The sequence below is a fragment of the Sphaerodactylus townsendi genome, linkage group LG06 (assembly GCF_021028975.2).
Source record: "Sphaerodactylus townsendi isolate TG3544 linkage group LG06, MPM_Stown_v2.3, whole genome shotgun sequence".
In the NCBI taxonomy this organism is placed as follows: domain Eukaryota; kingdom Metazoa; phylum Chordata; class Lepidosauria; order Squamata; family Sphaerodactylidae; genus Sphaerodactylus; species Sphaerodactylus townsendi.
Genome location: NC_059430.1, coordinates 21,086,505 through 21,103,949, shown reverse-complemented (window position 1 = coordinate 21,103,949; position 17,445 = coordinate 21,086,505). Strand labels below are relative to the sequence as shown.

Sequence of the window (17,445 nt, the reverse complement as noted above, 5' to 3'; positions counted from 1 at the left end):
GACCTCAGTAGCTAATTAGCATGCACACAATTAACACTTTCATGTCTGAATTGTGAAAGACACTTGCAAATACCAACAGGCGGTCACGACAGCCAAAATGGTAAAAGGTCTGGAATCCATGCCCTACGAGGAGAGACTTAGGGAGCAGGGTATGCTTAGTTTGGTGAAGAGAAGGCAAAGAGGTGACACAACAGCCATGTTTAGATATTTGAAGGGATGTCATATTGGTGAGGGAGCAAGCTTGTTTTCTGCTGCTCCAGAGACTAGGACCAGGAGTAATGGGTTCGAGGTAAAGGAAAAGAGATTCCATCTAAACATCAGGAAAAACTTCCTGACAGTGAGAGCTGCTTGTCAGTAGAATATACTACCTTGGAGTGTGGTGGTGGAGTCTCCTTCTTTGGAGGTTTTTGAAGAGAGGCTGGATGGCCATCTGACTAGAGTGCTTTGATTGTGCGTTTCTGCATTGCAGGGAATTGGATTTGATGGCCCTTGGGCTCTCTTCCAACTCTATGATTCTATGATATGCTAGGGTTACATGGGTCCATGAACATCCCAAATCATTGACTGTAACTGACAAAGAATGGCTGAACCCAATGGCAGGTGCTGAATGTCATACAAACCAGAATCCAGTTGACTGAAAGACTTCCTTCCAAAGCCTAGAACTGTCACCCTGAAGCAAAAAATGTGATTAAATAAATTAAACACATAATGATCAGAATTCACTGAACCTTCAACTTGGTGCAGCACGGGGTTTTCTCCTTGACAGGTAGCTCCTTGCAGGCTTCATCCTCCAAAGGCTGGGTAGAAGGGTTCACTTCCAGAGCTAATTCATGCGCATCATTCGGTTCTACCTGCATCATCATGATTTCTTATCTTGAATGGGTTCTCTGTTCCAAACAAAAAAACCCCCTCCTCTTAAATAATCTGTATATATGTATATACAAAGTTTCCCATCTCCCCTCCCCAAACCCCACCCTTTTTAGGATCCAACCCCCAAAATCTTGAGGTATTTTCCAGCACCACCCCCTGTCCTCTTCTCATACATGACTGAGACCTGTAATCCCATCTTCCCTAGCTGGCCCTGCCAGTTCTGACAACATTATCTTGGAAGTCTTGGGGCATTTCCCCACTCTCCTCGATCCCCCCTATGCCGCGCGCTGCTCTCAGTATGCAGCATCCCTGGTGCATGCCCGGGTGTCCCCACGACCCCGCGCTTTGCGCGGGGTCATCAAAAGGCGCCGTTTGCAAGAGCGCCAGGGATGCCGTGCGCTGAGGGGGCGCGACAGCAGCAGCGTCGGGGCGGCTGTGCTGTCACCGCCCCTGTCGTGGGGAGTGCCTGGGGACCCCATGCTACTTGAGGAGAGTAGTGCGGGGCTTAAGGTAAGTGGGGAAAGGCCCTTGGACTTCAACCTTCTCTCCAGTTACCTAATTTTGTCCTGCATGACTGTTGTATAAAAGCAGTATTTGAACAAGCAGAGACGCCTTTTATACAACAAATTCAAGGCCTCCAAGACTAAGTCTCCACCACCTGAACTGTTCAATCTCAAACAGATTTTACATAATCAGATTAAAATAAAATGCCAAGTGTGAAGAGTTCAGGAACATTCTGAAAGTGTCAGTTGGAGGATGTGGCAGAACACAGGAAGGGAAGTTAGTGAGTGAGGGTTTAACTGAAGCTGAAGCTTCCAGCTCCTCGCTTTTTTCCTTGAAGTTTTCTTTGTTAATCTGGCCAGGAGTGTACCCTGTAAGTTTGCCCAAGGTTATATGTAATAAACTACCTAAGAAGAAGTTTCTATGGAGTGCATTGAACTTCAATAAGCAATCTTAAGCAGAAGGGGACTGTGGAGTCTTCCTTGACATGGTGGCAAGCGGAGGGATTTTGAAATACACTCAGTGAGCATTTTGTTGGCAAGCAAAGAGTGTAAATCTGTTTCCTGAAGTACAAACTACAGATTTCAGTTGACTGTGCAGATGGACGAACCCGTAGTGAAACCTCGATCTAAAAGGTGAATGAAGTGCAGGTCATGTTTCGAAGAGCCTTAGAATATGCATTTTCACCATTTCTCAGGCTGAGTTTCAGAATCAAGCTAGCAGATGGGTAGCCCAAGCGCTGGGAGCCAATGGACAGCCGCTGTTGAATGGCATGGAGTTGAGGAGACATGGATGAGAATGACTAAGAAAGGTCTGTAGTACAACTTGCGACTACCCAGAGTTAATGCAACCAGACGGGATAGTATGGATATTAGTGACGATTTTATCTCAGTACCGTCCAGTTCTGAGGGATGGATGAGGATGCTGCAAAACGCTTATGCACGGACAAGAAAACTACCATGAACTTTATTGATGCAGTGATAGATAGAGGGAGTCGCACCGTGAAATTTTAAGTAGAAGAGACAGTTCCCCAGGTAATTTCAGCAGGGTGAGAGCTGTGCGGAGTTTTTAGCTTTGTTTGAAGCCGCCTTGAAAGAGGAAAACAAAGTTCTGGTAAGAGAGTGCAAGGAGGCTTTTAATTCGTATGGCCTTGCGCTAAGGAGATTTAGCCTGCTATTAGGTGAATCTTAAGCACTCTGGGGGGAAGCAGCCACCTATGAGAATTCTTAAAAGGCAGGCCTTGAGCCAGATTTGGTGAAAAATCCGGAGATCCAAAGGAGAGAAGAACTGAGGGAGCTTTCCTAAGAGTGAAGGAGAGCTAAGGTTGCTTTTATGGCCTGATTGAAACTTTATAGTCTACAGCAATGGTATAGGAGCCGCAAAGGTTCAGTCCATAGAAGACTTCTTTGGTAACTCTTGATAGCAAGAGAGCAATTTTTTTCACACACTCCCCCCAAGAAATCCTCAAATCTTGTTCCGGCTTAAAGAGAACTTCAGGGATTTATCTGACTTGGCCGCTTTCGCAGACCAGATGGCCGCCATAAAAAAAGCAAGGAAAGAAAACCAGCACGCCTTTGTATCAGAGAAGAGAAATCTGTTTAAACTAAATCTTTGAAATATTGAGTTTACGGGTAAAGATGGAGAAAAAGTCGGTTTCCAGAGAAAGGACTTCTCTACAAAGGCCTAGTAAACCGCTTTCGGAGATCTATACCACTCAAGGAATATAAGTAATCTGCTTTTGTGTGGGAGAAAGGGCTACCTAAACTCACAATGTGTGCGAGAAATAAGAGAGAAACAAGAGTGCAAATATGCTGGAAATAACCGGCCTTTTGGTGCAAAATGAAGATTGGGAGGAGATTAATCGATTCAACAGGTAGTTCTTGCTTTGTTCCAGGAAGGAGAAGAGCCGGTCACCGCGGGTAAGGATGAAGAACTCTGGTTAAGTCCTGGAGAAATCCCCATGCTCGATAACTAAGAGATATGCTGGTGATGAGGAACTTGTTAAATCCACTGAACAAGAACCAAGAGTGAGGAATGGGAGAGTTAAGCAGCTGGTTGATGTAAGAAAAGTGCGGATATCTGAGGAACAGGAGACAGCGTGGGTTGAGATCTCAGGGCTAGGGAAAAGTGCCATTTAATGGGGAAGTTGTAGGTGGAAGGTCTCTGTTGGACATACAGGGCAGATATATGCCTCGATCACCATAACAGTTGTTAAAGCAAATAAGTCAATAAGCTGAGGAAGCGATGAAGGTTACCATCTCTATTAGCGAAGGACTGACCCCTATGCATTTAGGGATTTAGTAATTGATTCATATCCAGACTCCCCAGAATTGAAAATGACATATACGCTACTGTACTACGATGTTTCGGATATGCCTTTATAACTGAGCAGATGTGCTGCAAATTAACTCCAGACAAAAAAAATGAAATCTGCAGAAGTTACTAGGTCAAAGGCTGGCCAAACAAGCACCGAGAAAAAGAGAGAAACAGAAGGCCCAAAGGGGAATTCAGAAGATGTTACATGAAAAGCTCTAACCAGGGATTCCTAAAGCTCGGAAAAAAAAACTTTAAGCCAAACATATGTGAGCAAAAAAGAAAAAGTGGGTGGAAGTGGAGCTGACAGCAAAAGCCGAGCTAATCCGTTGCTCGCCACCTCGAGGGAAAAGAAAGATGAGTCATTAAGCACTCCTAGTCCAGCCATGGAAGCTGAAACTTTCCATTTTGAGGATAAAGAAAAATGTGGCTGTCATGAAAGGTCTGGAGCAGTTTAAAACTGAACAAAGATCATGTACTACTCTTTAAAAGAGCTATGAAAAGGCAGAGGTTGCTTCCTGGAGAAGTATCTAAAGAAAACTTGGAGAGGATTTGAGTACGGCAATCTGGCTTTACTGTGAAATCGGCCAAAAAATCGAGGCAGGGCTTTTCTGAGAAGGAAAAGTAACCTTTACAGTTAGTAATTCCAAGAAAGCGGCTATAAAGAAATTTTAGAACTGGCCTTGTGCGTCCCACTGGCTGGATACACCTAGGAATAAGAAGCGACTATGGAAGCGGAATTCAAAGGCAGTTTTTTGGCTGCGCTCAGGGTTGACTAAAGCAGTTAAGGATTTCGCAAGACATGCGGATGTGGCGTCCAAACGGCTAAAGCACGCTTACTGATAGAACTAGGTGTGAGCTACTTAATTCTACCCAGTAATTCGATGAACCTTTCTGGTGTTGGTCAGTTTGGACATTTTAGGTCCCTTTTACCTAAAAGTAGTCTTCGGGAAAACAGTATACGTTGTGAAGCAGCTGACTTCATGCAACCAGATTTCCTTGGTAGCCTTTGTGAGGAAACAATACATCTGTGTCAAAATGCGTAGCTAAGGCCTTAATGGAACTTTAGTCCACATATGGTGTGATGAAAGTACTAATGACTGATCAAGCCCCTAATTTTGATGTGTCACAGGTGATGAAAATTTTCTGTGAGTTGGCTGAGGTTCAGCATCGCCCTGTAGTATGATAACCCTCAGTCCAAATGGTTTAGTGGAGAGGGCCATTCAGAACTACGGACAATTGTTGAAGTCTTATGTACTAAAGCATCTGTAAATTCATGGGATGCACACCATATTTGACGCTTGCTCTCCGCGCGATTCAGAATCCAAGACAAAGTTTCCAGGGATTTAGTCCAAATCTGCTATTGCTTGCATAGAGATATCAGGAGGTCCCTTTGGGCTTCTAGCTTTATGAGCAAATTCAAAATGCTTTAATTACTCGACAACTCTTGTCCCAAAGGATGTAAAATGCATATTTCTGTGAGCTGCAAAGAACTCGGGTGGCGGTAGCTATGACAGCTGCAGCAGAGAATTTTGAAGCAGGCCTCAGCAAAAGCAAAAGACCTACTTTGATAAAGTTAAGGCATAGACCCACTGCAGCCTTTGCAGTGGGTAATAACGCCCATTACTGCCAGTGGATAAGCCCCGTTGCTTGGATGTGGCCGGAAGGGACTCTTTATGTGATAATACAGGTTTTACCTAATGACAATTATGTAATCTCAAGAAGATGATGGCAGAGAACTGTGGCATGCGAATAGGTTGAAACTGCATTGTGAGAGAGATCTTGTAATGACTTTTCCAGTACAAGCGATACCTAACGCAGATGAGCTTGTGGAAATTTCCGAATTTTGAGGAGCGTTCTGATGTGGAGTAAAGTTCGGAATCTTCAGATGGTTTATCATCAGAAGGGCACAAGCAAGTTAGACATTTGGTTAAAGGACTTTGAATTGTTGTTTACTGAACAGCCCGGTTTGATCTCCACCTTTGGATTTCCACCACACATTGATACTCTGGAAGTGTCGCAATTTTATTAAAAAAACCATACTCCATACCCCATTAACAATCGTATGAAAGTAGTTGTGGAGAAGGAGGCTAAAACAAATGTTGAAGTGGTATATTATTGAGCTCTGTGTAATAGTGCATGTGGGAGCAACCCATAGTACTAGTGAAGAAAAGGCGTCTGAGGGTGACCCCTCTGGAATTCAGACTGTGTGTAGACTTTTAGGAAAGGTTAATCTAAATGACAACTCTTGATCCTTTATCCCAATACACCCCGCCTTGGAGGAATTGGTGGAAAGATTAGCTAGTGCTAAGTTTATAAGCACCTTGGACTGTTCAAAGGGGTATTGGCAAATTCCTTAACTAAAGAAGAAGCTCTGAGAAAAAACAACAGCCTTTGTATGGCTTTCTGGCATTTTCAATTTAAGAGGAATGCCTTTTGGGTTAAATCGGAGCTTCCAAAACCTTCCAGAGGTTGATTGATAAGGTTCTTACTGGGTTAGATTATGCCTTTGGTTATCAGGGATGATATAGCTTATCATAAGTCTGATTCCTGGGAGAATTTAATTTGAAACATATTAACGTAATGGTTCGGCAGAAGGTTCAGGAAGCTAAGCACCTTTGAGACCTGATAAGCGTCAATTTGGATGGAAGGAGGGTGATATACCTTAATCACTGTACGGCAACGGTCAAATTAAGCCTCTTGAAGCTTAATGTTGCCAGTGTATTAAGAATTGGCCTATTCCAAACTACAAAAAAAGGATATATTCAGTCCTTTTGTGACTAGTTGGGTTTTATAGAAAGTTCATAATTTCAACTAAGGGAATCCAGCTACACCATTATCATTGTAATTTATGTAAAAAAAGCTTAGCCCATTTAAAGTTGTTTCAAGAGCTTATAGATGTCAGCCAAACTGCTTTTGACGGGTAAAAGGGCTGCTGTAAATGCTCCAGTATTAGTTGCTCCTGACTTTAATAAACCAATTGAAGTGTATGTACTGATACTTCGAACGAGGTTTAGAAAAAAAGCTACATTAGTTCAGGAAAGGCTAAGACCACCTGATGCATCCAATAGTTTTCCTTAGTAGATCCCAGCTGTTACTTCCAGAGAATGCATACTCAACGCATCGAGAAGGAATGCCTCTTCATTTTAGCAAATCAAAATTACATCCTTACCTAATAGGGTTCTAAGCTTATTACAAGATCTTGACTCATAATCCTTTGGCCTTTTTTTGAGTAAGATGAAAACAGCAATGCTCGGGTGATTTTGAGATGGTCCTTAGTCTCTAAAGGAAGATTAAGGAATTTGAGATTCGACATGTAAAGGGTAAGGACAATATTATTGCTGATGCACTAAGTCGTCAGGGTAATGGTTAATTATATATAATTGCCTGTATGATATGATTGGATCTAACTGAAATTTTGAGACATTTAGCCCCTAAATTTCAGCTGAAAAGGGGCATGTGAAGAGTTCAGGAACATTCTGAAAGTGTCAGTTGGAGGATGTGGCAGAACACAGGAAGGGAAGTTAGTGAGTGAGGGTTTAACTGAAGCTGAAGCCCAGTTCGTTTTTTCCTGAAGTTTTCTTTTGTTAATTCGTTAGAGCAACTTGTAAGCTTGCCTGTTATATGTAATAAACTACAAAAAAGAAGAAGTTTCTATGAGTGTATTGAATCAATAAGCAATTCAAGTAGAAGGGGACTGTGGAGTCTTCCTTGACACCAAGAGTTATTAAAATAAAACGCCAAGAGTCAATAAAGCACAACTGGGAGCAACTATTAAATGCCGCGCTATCTAACAACACAAACAATTTTGGCAATTAACGAACAGGGATATGTATCAAAATCTCCCGATAATAGCTGATATTACCCCCTCGCTGTGGCAAAAATATTATTCTGAATTTTTTTTTATTGACCAAGAGAACGGCCAAGTTTCCAGTATGACCTCAGAAGAGGAACTGCCTGACTGGGCCCCAGTTAACAATCAAGAGGTCACCGAATTAAGTCACCGATTAAAATCAGGAAAAGCAGCTGGTCCTGACATCATCATAGCAGAAATACTAAAAATTGACTCAGACTGGTGAGCACCAGTGTTGGCTTCACTATTTACATCAATTAACAACTCCTTAATGATCCCCCAAAACTGGTTAAAAGTGATAGTTGTGCCTCTCTTTAAAAAAGGAGATCCCAAGTGTCACTCTAACTATAGGCCAATTAGCGTTGTATCTATTGTAGGCAAATTGTATGCCAAATAGCTACAAAAAAAAATTAAAGACCTGGACAGACCAACATCAGCTTCTTGGCCCAGAACAAAGTGGGTCCCGTGCAGGCAACTCTACTCTAGACCATTGTCTAGTCCTCCAGCTTCTAGCAAGTAAATATGTATACGCTATCTTTTATTCATCCTGAATCTACCAAAAATTAAAAAACATCATCCTTTTACTGAGCATAAGTGATTATTTTTGAACATATCGTTTAGTCCAGCATCCTAGGTAGTGTCACTTTGAGCAGACATAAAGTTGCGTCTGATCTGTCACTGACCACAGCAAGGGATTCCTGGCCAATTATCAGGCAGCCCAAAAGTGAAGGCTTGCACAGCTATTATTGATCTCCCCTCCACCCATCTAATCTGCCAGAATCCAAAGTTCATGGAAATACCTCACCTTCTCATGTACAAATATAGCCCCTGTTTATTGTGGCAATAAAGAGAGGGTTCAGAGATAAACCCGTGAGCGTGTGTGATAAGTGCTATCAAGTCATGAATTAATAGCCCCCTGTATGAATTAATAGCCCCCAAAGTGTCCTATCGGTAACAGCCTTTCTCAGGCCTTGCAGAACGAGGGCCGTGGTGTCCTTTATTCTATCAATCCATCTCAGATTGAGTTTTCCTCTTTTCCTTTGGCCTTCAACTTTTCCAAGCATTTTTGTCTTTTCTGTTGTCTTGTCTATTCAGACAACACCCATAAAGATACCAAAATGTGAACTGAATTGTAGGAATTGAAGAAGTTATCAAAATCAGGGGGCAGCAACCTTTTATACGTAAAGATCTCAATGATGACAATATTCTGAGCGAGAGAACAACAGAGAGCCAGTATATGAAAGCCCACTGATAGGCCCCTGCCAAGGACTCGGGATAACCCACCCCATTCCCTGCTCTATGCTGATGGAAGGCTACTGGCGTGTGAAAGTAACTCAGCAACCAATCGGAAATCAGTGCAGGGCGGTGGTCCCGCCCTCTCAGCCCGACTCCGGAGACACGAGGGCTGCTGTGCGGAGGAACGGGAGGACTCGAGTTGAGGTATGATTCCGCTGACACGAGTCGAACCTGAGTCGTCTCGTGTGTCTGGAAGGGGCCAGGGACATATAAGGTCACATGTCCCCAAGCGCCCCCACACCCCTCCCCTCAGCCACGCCCCACAAGGCTTGTCCTTCAGCCGGCAGAACCTCCACTGGCTGAAGGAGCACATAGTGGGGCTAGACCAGGGGTAGGGAACCTGCGGCTCTCCAGATGTTCAGGAACTACAATTCCCATCAGCCCCTACCAGCATGGCCAATTGGCCATGCTGACAGAGGCTGATGGGAATTGTAGTTCCTGAACATCTGGAGAGCCGCAGGTTCCCTACCCCTGAGCTAGACTGACAGGCGGCCCGCAGCAGGCTCCCACTGGCTAAGGTAAGTGGAACACAGGAGTGCGGGGGGTGCGGGGGCGGTGGGGGGCACCCAGAGAAGGTATTGCCCTGGGTGCCATTCCGCCCCCCCCCCCATGCCTGTGGTGATGCAGAGGTGATGCAGAGGTATCATCAGCAACACATGAACATCATTTCACTGCTTTGTCAACAACATTGCTGAGTCACTGCTGGCCTTCCCCTCCTGTCAGAAAGTCTCTCTCTCTCTCTCTCTCTCTCTCTCTCTCTCTCACACACACACACACACACACACACACACACACACACACACACAGAGGAGCATAACTGAAAATATATAACCTAATATTACTGACGATGGACACATTTAACCTAGCACTGATACAACGATTCCTCATCCATGAAGTTTCTGTTAAACAAACAATGGTAATTGTGGGGCTTTCATTAGGAAACGACACACACAATATGAAACATCCACAGGAGCGCCCTGCCCAGTTGTTTTTTGTCCTTAATTTCTACATGGATTGAATTACTGGCAGCTCTGCATCATTTCCTTTCCTGCAAAGTGTCTCTGAGAAGCCCTCTAATCCCATAGGAACCTTTTCCAGCGATTCCTTCCACATACTGCTTATCCCAGCATCCCACGTTTCCCCCGACATGCATTAACTCACAGATGTCAATTTTCTCTCTTTCTGAAGAGCTACATCTAGATCCATACTCTCCAGCGGTTCAGACAGATAAAAGTCCTCCCTGCAAACCAGTAACTGGAAACACCGAGGATTGAACCTGCCACCTTTTGCATGCAAAGCAGGCTCTCCATCACTGAACTACAGCCTCTCCATTCCACTGGTATCATCTCTGTGGCTCTGTTTTAAGCACTGCAGCACTACTTTGAAAGGCAACACATAGGGATGCCATCCTCCCCAGAATTACAGCTCATCTCCAGAATGCAGAGCTCAGTTCTGCTGGAGAAAATGGATGCTTCGGAGGGTGGACTCTATGTCATTGTACCCTGCTGAGATCCTGGCTCCATCCTCAAATCTCCATGAGTTTTTGAACCTGGATCTGGTCACTCCAACCCACATCTTTTTCCAGTGGGCAAAAGGGACCTGGCAGCTCTAACAACCCATCGTGGTCTTCAATTGCCATTCAGTATGTCTCTTGCTTACCAAATCCCCTCTTTCATGCCCACTAGGAACAAAAGGTAGCCTACCAGGGTTATGAGTCCAGCTGAGGAGCACCTAGGGAATCCTTCGATGGGGTGCAGAGCGCAGCATTTTCCCCCTCTGAAGCAATCATTAACTTTCCTAGCTTCCTAGATAAATATCAATGTCCCCTTAGAGAAGCAGGAGGGTTCCTTGCATAATCCCGTACCCATCGTTCCCCCGCCCCACCCCCACGCTTGTCCAGAGCTGCATTTGCTATTACAGTATTGAAGTTATCTAGGTTGAAAATGTTCCTCAAGAAGCAATCTTGCTTTCAGAGCACCCTGCGGATTGTTTGGAGACAGACCCATTCTTTGTTTTCTATGGTGAGCTCTTCACTTCACCCTAGACCAGTGGTGGTGAACCTTTGGCACTCCAGATGTTATGGACTACAATTCCCATCAGCCCCTGCCAGCATGGCCAATTGGCCAATTGTAGTCCATAACATCTGGAGTGCCAAAGGTTCGCCACCATGGCCCTAGACCAGGGGTGGGCAACTATGGCCCTCCAGATGTTCATGGACTACAATTCCCATCAGCCCCTGCCAGCATGGCGAATTGGCTATTCTGGCAGGGGCTGATGGGAATTGTAGTCCATGAACTTCTGGAGGGCCATAGTTGCCCACCCCTGCCCTAGACCATAAAAAGAAAATGTATCCAGTTGGATCACTTTAATAACAAAACTAAACTAAAACAAGTTTTGCTCTCTTGTTTGGTCAGTCTTTAAACCCTTTGCTTCAAAGTAACCTCCCATTGCCTTTGGAAAGACTGCTGAATTGCAAGGAAGTCAAGAGACTTATTTCTTTTTTTAACAGTGTTTGATATTCTACAATAGCACCTCTGCTGTGTATTTTACTAATTTCTAAGCTTGGGTTTTTAAAATTTGTTTGGGAATGTAAGGGAGGGTGTCATGTCCCCAGAGAAACCCTCGGTATTTTCTTTATTTAAGCCATAGTTATACCCTTAGATAGAATGGGCTTAATTGTTTTTGTACAGTATTCTGTGGGATGGAACCTAAGGCTCTTTCCGCACATGCAGAATAATGCACTTTCAAACTGCTTTCAGTGCTCTTTGAAGCTGTGCGGAATAGCAAAATCCACTTGCAAACAGTTGTGAAAGTGGTTTGAAAACGCATTATTTTGCGTGTGCGGAAGGGGCCTTAGGCCCCTTAGTTAGCAGTTCCTTTTTTCAGTTGTTTTAGTTTCAGGTATCTGAGGAAGGCTGGTGACAGCAATATCCCAGAAATCTAAAATGTTATGTACAAGGTATTAGAGGCGCCCATCCTGGAACACCCCGGAATGCCCCTGCCACGCCCCTGCCACGCCCCGAGCACACCTCCGCACTGACGCGCGCCCAGGGCATCATGCATCCTGCCCCATTGGTGCTATATCACTGCCTCCACATTGTGGCTGTTTCGTTTAGTCTTCTTCAGTCTCATAAGCAAAGAAGGGGTTATCATTCGTGTTTCCAATTAAATAAGCGAAGGACACGTAAAGTGTATTTGTGACTCAGTATTTGTGGAGGTAAGTTGGATAATCTTACAAAAAGCTTTGCTTCTTTAAGAGAACCTGTACTTGCATGGACGCAGGTCAACTTGTATGCATTTTGTATTTTTAATGTGGCTTATATAGGGTTTAGTATTTATTGGTAGATGTCTATTGATGCACGGATCACTTAAAATGGTTTCATGCTTATTTCATGCTTAAATATATCATGAGGCACTTCATTATTTGCTTCTGTGTTACTTGTTCACTGAATCTACATTGTAAAAGTGCTCTTGCTATTCGTTTGGGATGCTAACCTCCAGGTGGAGCCAGGTGAATTCCCAAAATGGTCTCCAGACTGCAGAGATCAGAACCCCTGGAGAAAATGGCCACTTTGGAGGGTCAAGGCTGTGGCATAATACCCCGGTGAGGCCCTTCCCCTCGACAAATTTCCTTCTCCCCAGCTCAATCTCCAAATCTCTAGGAATTTCCAAGTTGAAACTGACATGGTTCCCCTAGTGTGCGACTAAAATCTACTCCCCCCGAGAGAAGAATAAGTAAGTAACACAAACAAGTTACCATTCCTGTCACTGTAGCTCCAGAGTCACTTAAAAAGATGTGGATGTCAAGTTGTATATTGCCGATCCACACATAATCCAGCCATGTAGAAGTTATTCAAAATCAAACTGAACCAGTGTTTTATTGTTCACAGAATGCCCACAGTATTATCGGGGGGGGGGGGAGCAATTTTTAGCACTGAGCAAATGCAAACTGATTTGAGACAGACTCTCTGGTGATATTTCAGTTCTTCTGAATGTACCAGTATTTCACTGCAACTGTGCTACACTAATTGGATTCTTTGTTGGCGTATCTTTTGACAAAAAAAAACATGTTGTACTTATAGTCAAAATGTTTTGGGCCATTTGTGACATTGTTGAAGTGTACGAAAACAGAACGTTTAGACGTATTGCTGTTTACAATACAAGCTTATAGTTTATACAGTTGGCACAATTGTGCAGTGAGCAGCTGTGGTGCAGACTAGTATTGGTTAATCAACCCACAGGTGATGGTGGGATATCACCTGGCTGGAGGTCATCACAGTTGATTACCAGGCAGTAGAGATCAGTTAATGGAGAAAATGGCATCTTTGGGAAGACGACCTCTATGGCACTATATCAGTGGTGGGATTCTAATTATTCAGCTACCAGTTTGCCCCCCCACTGTGCCCCCTCCCCCGCACAACTCCCCACTGCCCACTTACCTGGGACCTTTTCAATGTTGGAGGCCTTTGGAGCAGTGGTGGGATCCAAAAATTTAATTACAGGTTCCCTCGCCAGCCCCCCTCTCAGCAAAGGGGGCAGAGGCGTACCTAGGCAAACCTGAGCCCTGGGCAAAACCTGAGTTGGATGCCCCCCCATGGGCAGCCACCCCACCATGACCCCCCAAACATTTTTTTGCACCAGGTCATTTCTAAATCATCATCACATTATAGAAAATGCCCCAACTCACAAATCTGAACACAGCAATGGTGAAACACACAGGTTCTTTGATAGAGACTGGTGCATGGATAAAGGTTTAAAAGCGCTATTGAGAATCAATGAATTGCAAGTACCTGGAAGGGATTAACCCAGTTCCAGGGAGTTACATTATTAGTCGCATGAATTGCTATATGGAACCTTCATGTTTCAAAGGCAGGATGCCTCTCGGGGAGGCGAGGGCGTGGAGATGGAAAAGCGGACCCCATTAGTAACCCCCCCCTCGGCACACACAAATAATCCTCTGCGCCCCCGTTCACGGCAGGCTCCATGGTACACCGAGGAGCTGCGCCATATGAAACGGGTACTCAGACCTGGCTAGAGCGAGTGTGGAGGAAATCTCATGATGAAGCTGCGCGAACATCTTATAGGACGTTTATGAAAGCCTATGAGATTCATATGGCGACGAAAGGAGGCGAAGAGGGCTTTCTTCTCCTCCTCTCTCGCATCTGCTAGCTCTCGCCCGGCACAATTATTCCGTATAATCCGAACTTTGACCTCCTTATCAGAAGGTTCTACAAATTCCCAATTGACTATTAGCTGTAGAGGCATTCATGAGCTTTTTTTTTTGCAAGATAAAATCGCGATCGCCAGCGCCATGGGACCTTCCCGCCACCTTGACTACAATAAGTGAACTGGAGGCACCCTTGCCGCCTTCTGGTCCTTGTTTGACCCAGTTTTCCTGCTCTCCGAAGCGGCTGTTGACAGGGCCTTTGGCCGCTGTTAGACCTACGACCTGTCCTTCTGATCCGTGCGTCTCCTGGCTTTATTGTTAAAACCTGCCGGGCCGGAGCCACCTAATCCCCACCTGTTGAAGATCGTCAATGACTCCCTTGAGCAAGGAGTCTTTCCTGGTGGGTTGAAGGAGGCAGTGGTCCGCCCACTCTTGAAAAGACCATCATTAGATCCTAGGGATCTGGCCAATTACCGCCCAGTCTCGAATCTTTCGTTTCTGGGGAAGGTAATTGAGAGAGTGGTGTTGGAGCAGCTTCAGGGCTTCCTGGATGACACATCGGCCTTCGATCCCTTCCAGTCCGGTTTCCATGCTGGGCATGGGACGGAGACGGTTCTCGTCGCTGTCACAGACACGCTACGTATGCAACTAGACCGAGGCGGATCGGCGCTGCTGGTATTATTGGACCTTACCAAGCGGCTTGATATGGTCGATCATGACCTTTTGACCCACCGCCTGGCAGCTTCCGGGATCCGGGCAGTGTCCTTCAATGGATTGCCTCGCTTCTTCGGGGCCAAGTCAGCAAGTGTGGTGGGGACCAAGCCTCCGGAGGTGCCCACTTCAATGTGGTGGGCCTCATGGGTTCCAGCACTGCTGTCCCCATTGTTATTTAACATCTATATGCGACCCCTTGCTCAGTTGGTACGTAGCTTTGGGTTGATCTGTCACCAGTACGCTGATGACACTCAGCTCATTCTGCTGATGGAGGGGGGAGCCGTCACCGCCCCTGCGGCTCTACAGCATTGTTTGGAGGCGGTCGCTGGTTGGTTGCAACAGAGCAGGTTAAAACTTAATCCATCGAAGACGGAGATCCTTTGGCTTGGCCGTGGGGCGGTGGGCAACCAATGAAATCCCTCATTGGTTGGGGATTTCCAGCCGCCGGTGTGGGAGGGGGCCTCATTGGCGCCGACCCCCTCTGTCCGCAGCCTGGGGGTCCACCTGGATTCGTCTCTTTCAATGGAGACCCAGGTGGCCCATATAACCCGGGTTGCGTTTTTCCATCTGCGTCAGGCCCGACGGCTGGCTCCCTTCCTCTCCAACGCGGACCTGGCCACTGTGATCCATGCAACGGTCACCTCCAGGTTGGACTATTGTAACTCGCTCTACGCGGGCCTTCCCTTGCGTTTGATCCGGAAACTGAAACTGGTCCAGCACGCAGCGGCTCGGTTGCTCACAGGGGGCGCCTTCCGAGACCACATACAACCTGTGCTGCGCCGTCTGCACTGGCTCCCAGTTGAATTCCGAATCGTCTTCAAGGTGTGGGTTTTGACCTTTAAGGCCTTACGCGGCCTGGGACCCTCGTACCTTCGGGACCGCATTACCCCATATGTCCCAGCTCGGCCTCTGCGCTCGGCAGAGGCCAATTTACTGGAGATCCCTGGCCCCTCAATGATGCGGCTGGCCTCCACTCGGGCCAGGGCCTTTACGGCTCTGGCCCCTGCCTGGTGGAACACTCTTCCTCCAACTGTCCGGGCCCTGCGGGACCTTGGGGATTTCCGCAGGGCCTGCAAGACCGAGTTGTTCCACCGGGCTTTTGGAGAAACCAGCCGCTGAGTGCCCCCTCCCCCCCTCCCTAGGTTGGAATCCCAATGCCAACGGGATCCATTATTGAGATCTATGGTCCCCTTATACCACCGGGACCATTACCCCCTCTCGCTAAAGGGACTAGATCTAGACAGGACGCCATCTTGATATATTATAACTGCTGTTTTATTGTAATTTATGGATGTTTATGATGTTTTTATGTGATTTTATGATGTACACCGCCCAGAGCCCTTCGGGGATTGGGCGGTATATTAAGTCAAATAAATAATAATAATAATAATAATAATAATAATAATAATAATAATAATAATAATAATTAGTAACCCACTCTCGGGAACTGGTGAGAACCTGCTGGATCCCACCTCTGCTTTGGAGGTGAGGGAAGGTGGTGGCTGCTCTCTCACTGGCTGTGCAACCCGAGGAGGAGGTCTTTCTTGGCCCAGATGGGTGGCGGCCACCCTGCTGAAGGCCGCCCAGGCATCCCGGGCTAGGGTAGTGGCTGAAAGGTCTGGGTGACCTCCAGCATGGCTGCGGTTGCTGGAAGCCCTCATGGGGGGCTGGCTGGTTGAAGGTCAGGCCACCAGCTCCCCCACACTTCCCGGCCTCCTCCAATGCCCCCTCCCGCCCTTCCTGGCTTGGGAAGTATTCTCCCCACCCCAAGAGGCCATGACAGGGAGGAAAGTCGAGCCGAAGCTCTCCTCCCTGCCCTGAACTAGCACTAAAAACCCCATCACTCTCTCTCCCAGATGGAGCAAGAGGGCTTTTAACAACCAGTTCGGATGAACCGGGTCAAACCGGCTGAATCCCATGTCTGCATATATCTCACTGAAGTCTGTCCCTTTCCCAAACTGTTCTCTCCTTGGGCTCCACCCCCAAAATCTTCAAGTATTTCCCAACCCAGAGCTGGCAATCCTACTTCCAGCCTTCTGCTAGTGATGCCATCTTGTCTTTCCCCACTGCTTCCTGAACACCATGTTTGCCAATGCCTTATCCAAGGCAAACATATCTTGTTTCTCCAACTTTTTCTTGAAATACTAGTTTTCCAGGAAGCAGTACAAGCACGTACATTGATTGTATGAACAAGCCCAGTGGCCTTTTGCTTCCTAGGCAACAGCCCATTTACCCTTGGATCAATTATTCATCTTTACAAGGATCACACCCAATGCCCCAGCAAGAACTTTACCCTGGGACCCCCTTTGGACATTGCCTTGAATTCCATGATAAAAGAAAACAAGTTGTAAATAGCATTAACCTAAAGAGCAACTGTTTTCTTGGCTTTTGGCAGGCAGGCAGGCAGGCAGGCAGGCAGGCAGGCAGGCAGGCAGGCAGGCAGGCAGGCAGGCAGGCAGGCAGGCAGGCAGGCAGGCAGGCAGGCAGGCAGGCAGGCAGGCAGGCAGGCAGGCAGGCAGGCAGGCAATTGGAGAAATGAACACAGCATCATGTTGGCAGAGAAGAACCTTTCTATGAATCTGTGATTCAGTAAGCCCCATGACAAGGCTCCCCATGATATCCATGCTAAAAGGCTGGTAAAATGTGAACCAGGCAATGCTACTGTTAGGTGGATTTGTAATAGATAGACAAACCAAACCCAAAGGGTGCTCACCAATGGCTGCTCTTCATC

The 17,445-nt window shown here is 46.2% G+C and overlaps 1 protein-coding gene across 1 annotated transcript in view; it reads right to left on the bottom strand.

Moving 5' to 3' along the window:
- The window catches only part of LOC125435314 (solute carrier organic anion transporter family member 1B3-like), an 88,713-nt gene extending 87,850 nt beyond the window's left edge, over positions 1–863 (bottom strand). Inside the window, exon 1 of the mRNA XM_048501503.1 lies at positions 729–863. Coding sequence (XP_048357460.1) covers positions 729–863 — 135 coding nt within the window. The remainder of the gene's footprint in view (positions 1–728) is intronic.
- Between the last annotated feature and the right edge of the window lie 16,582 nt (positions 864–17,445).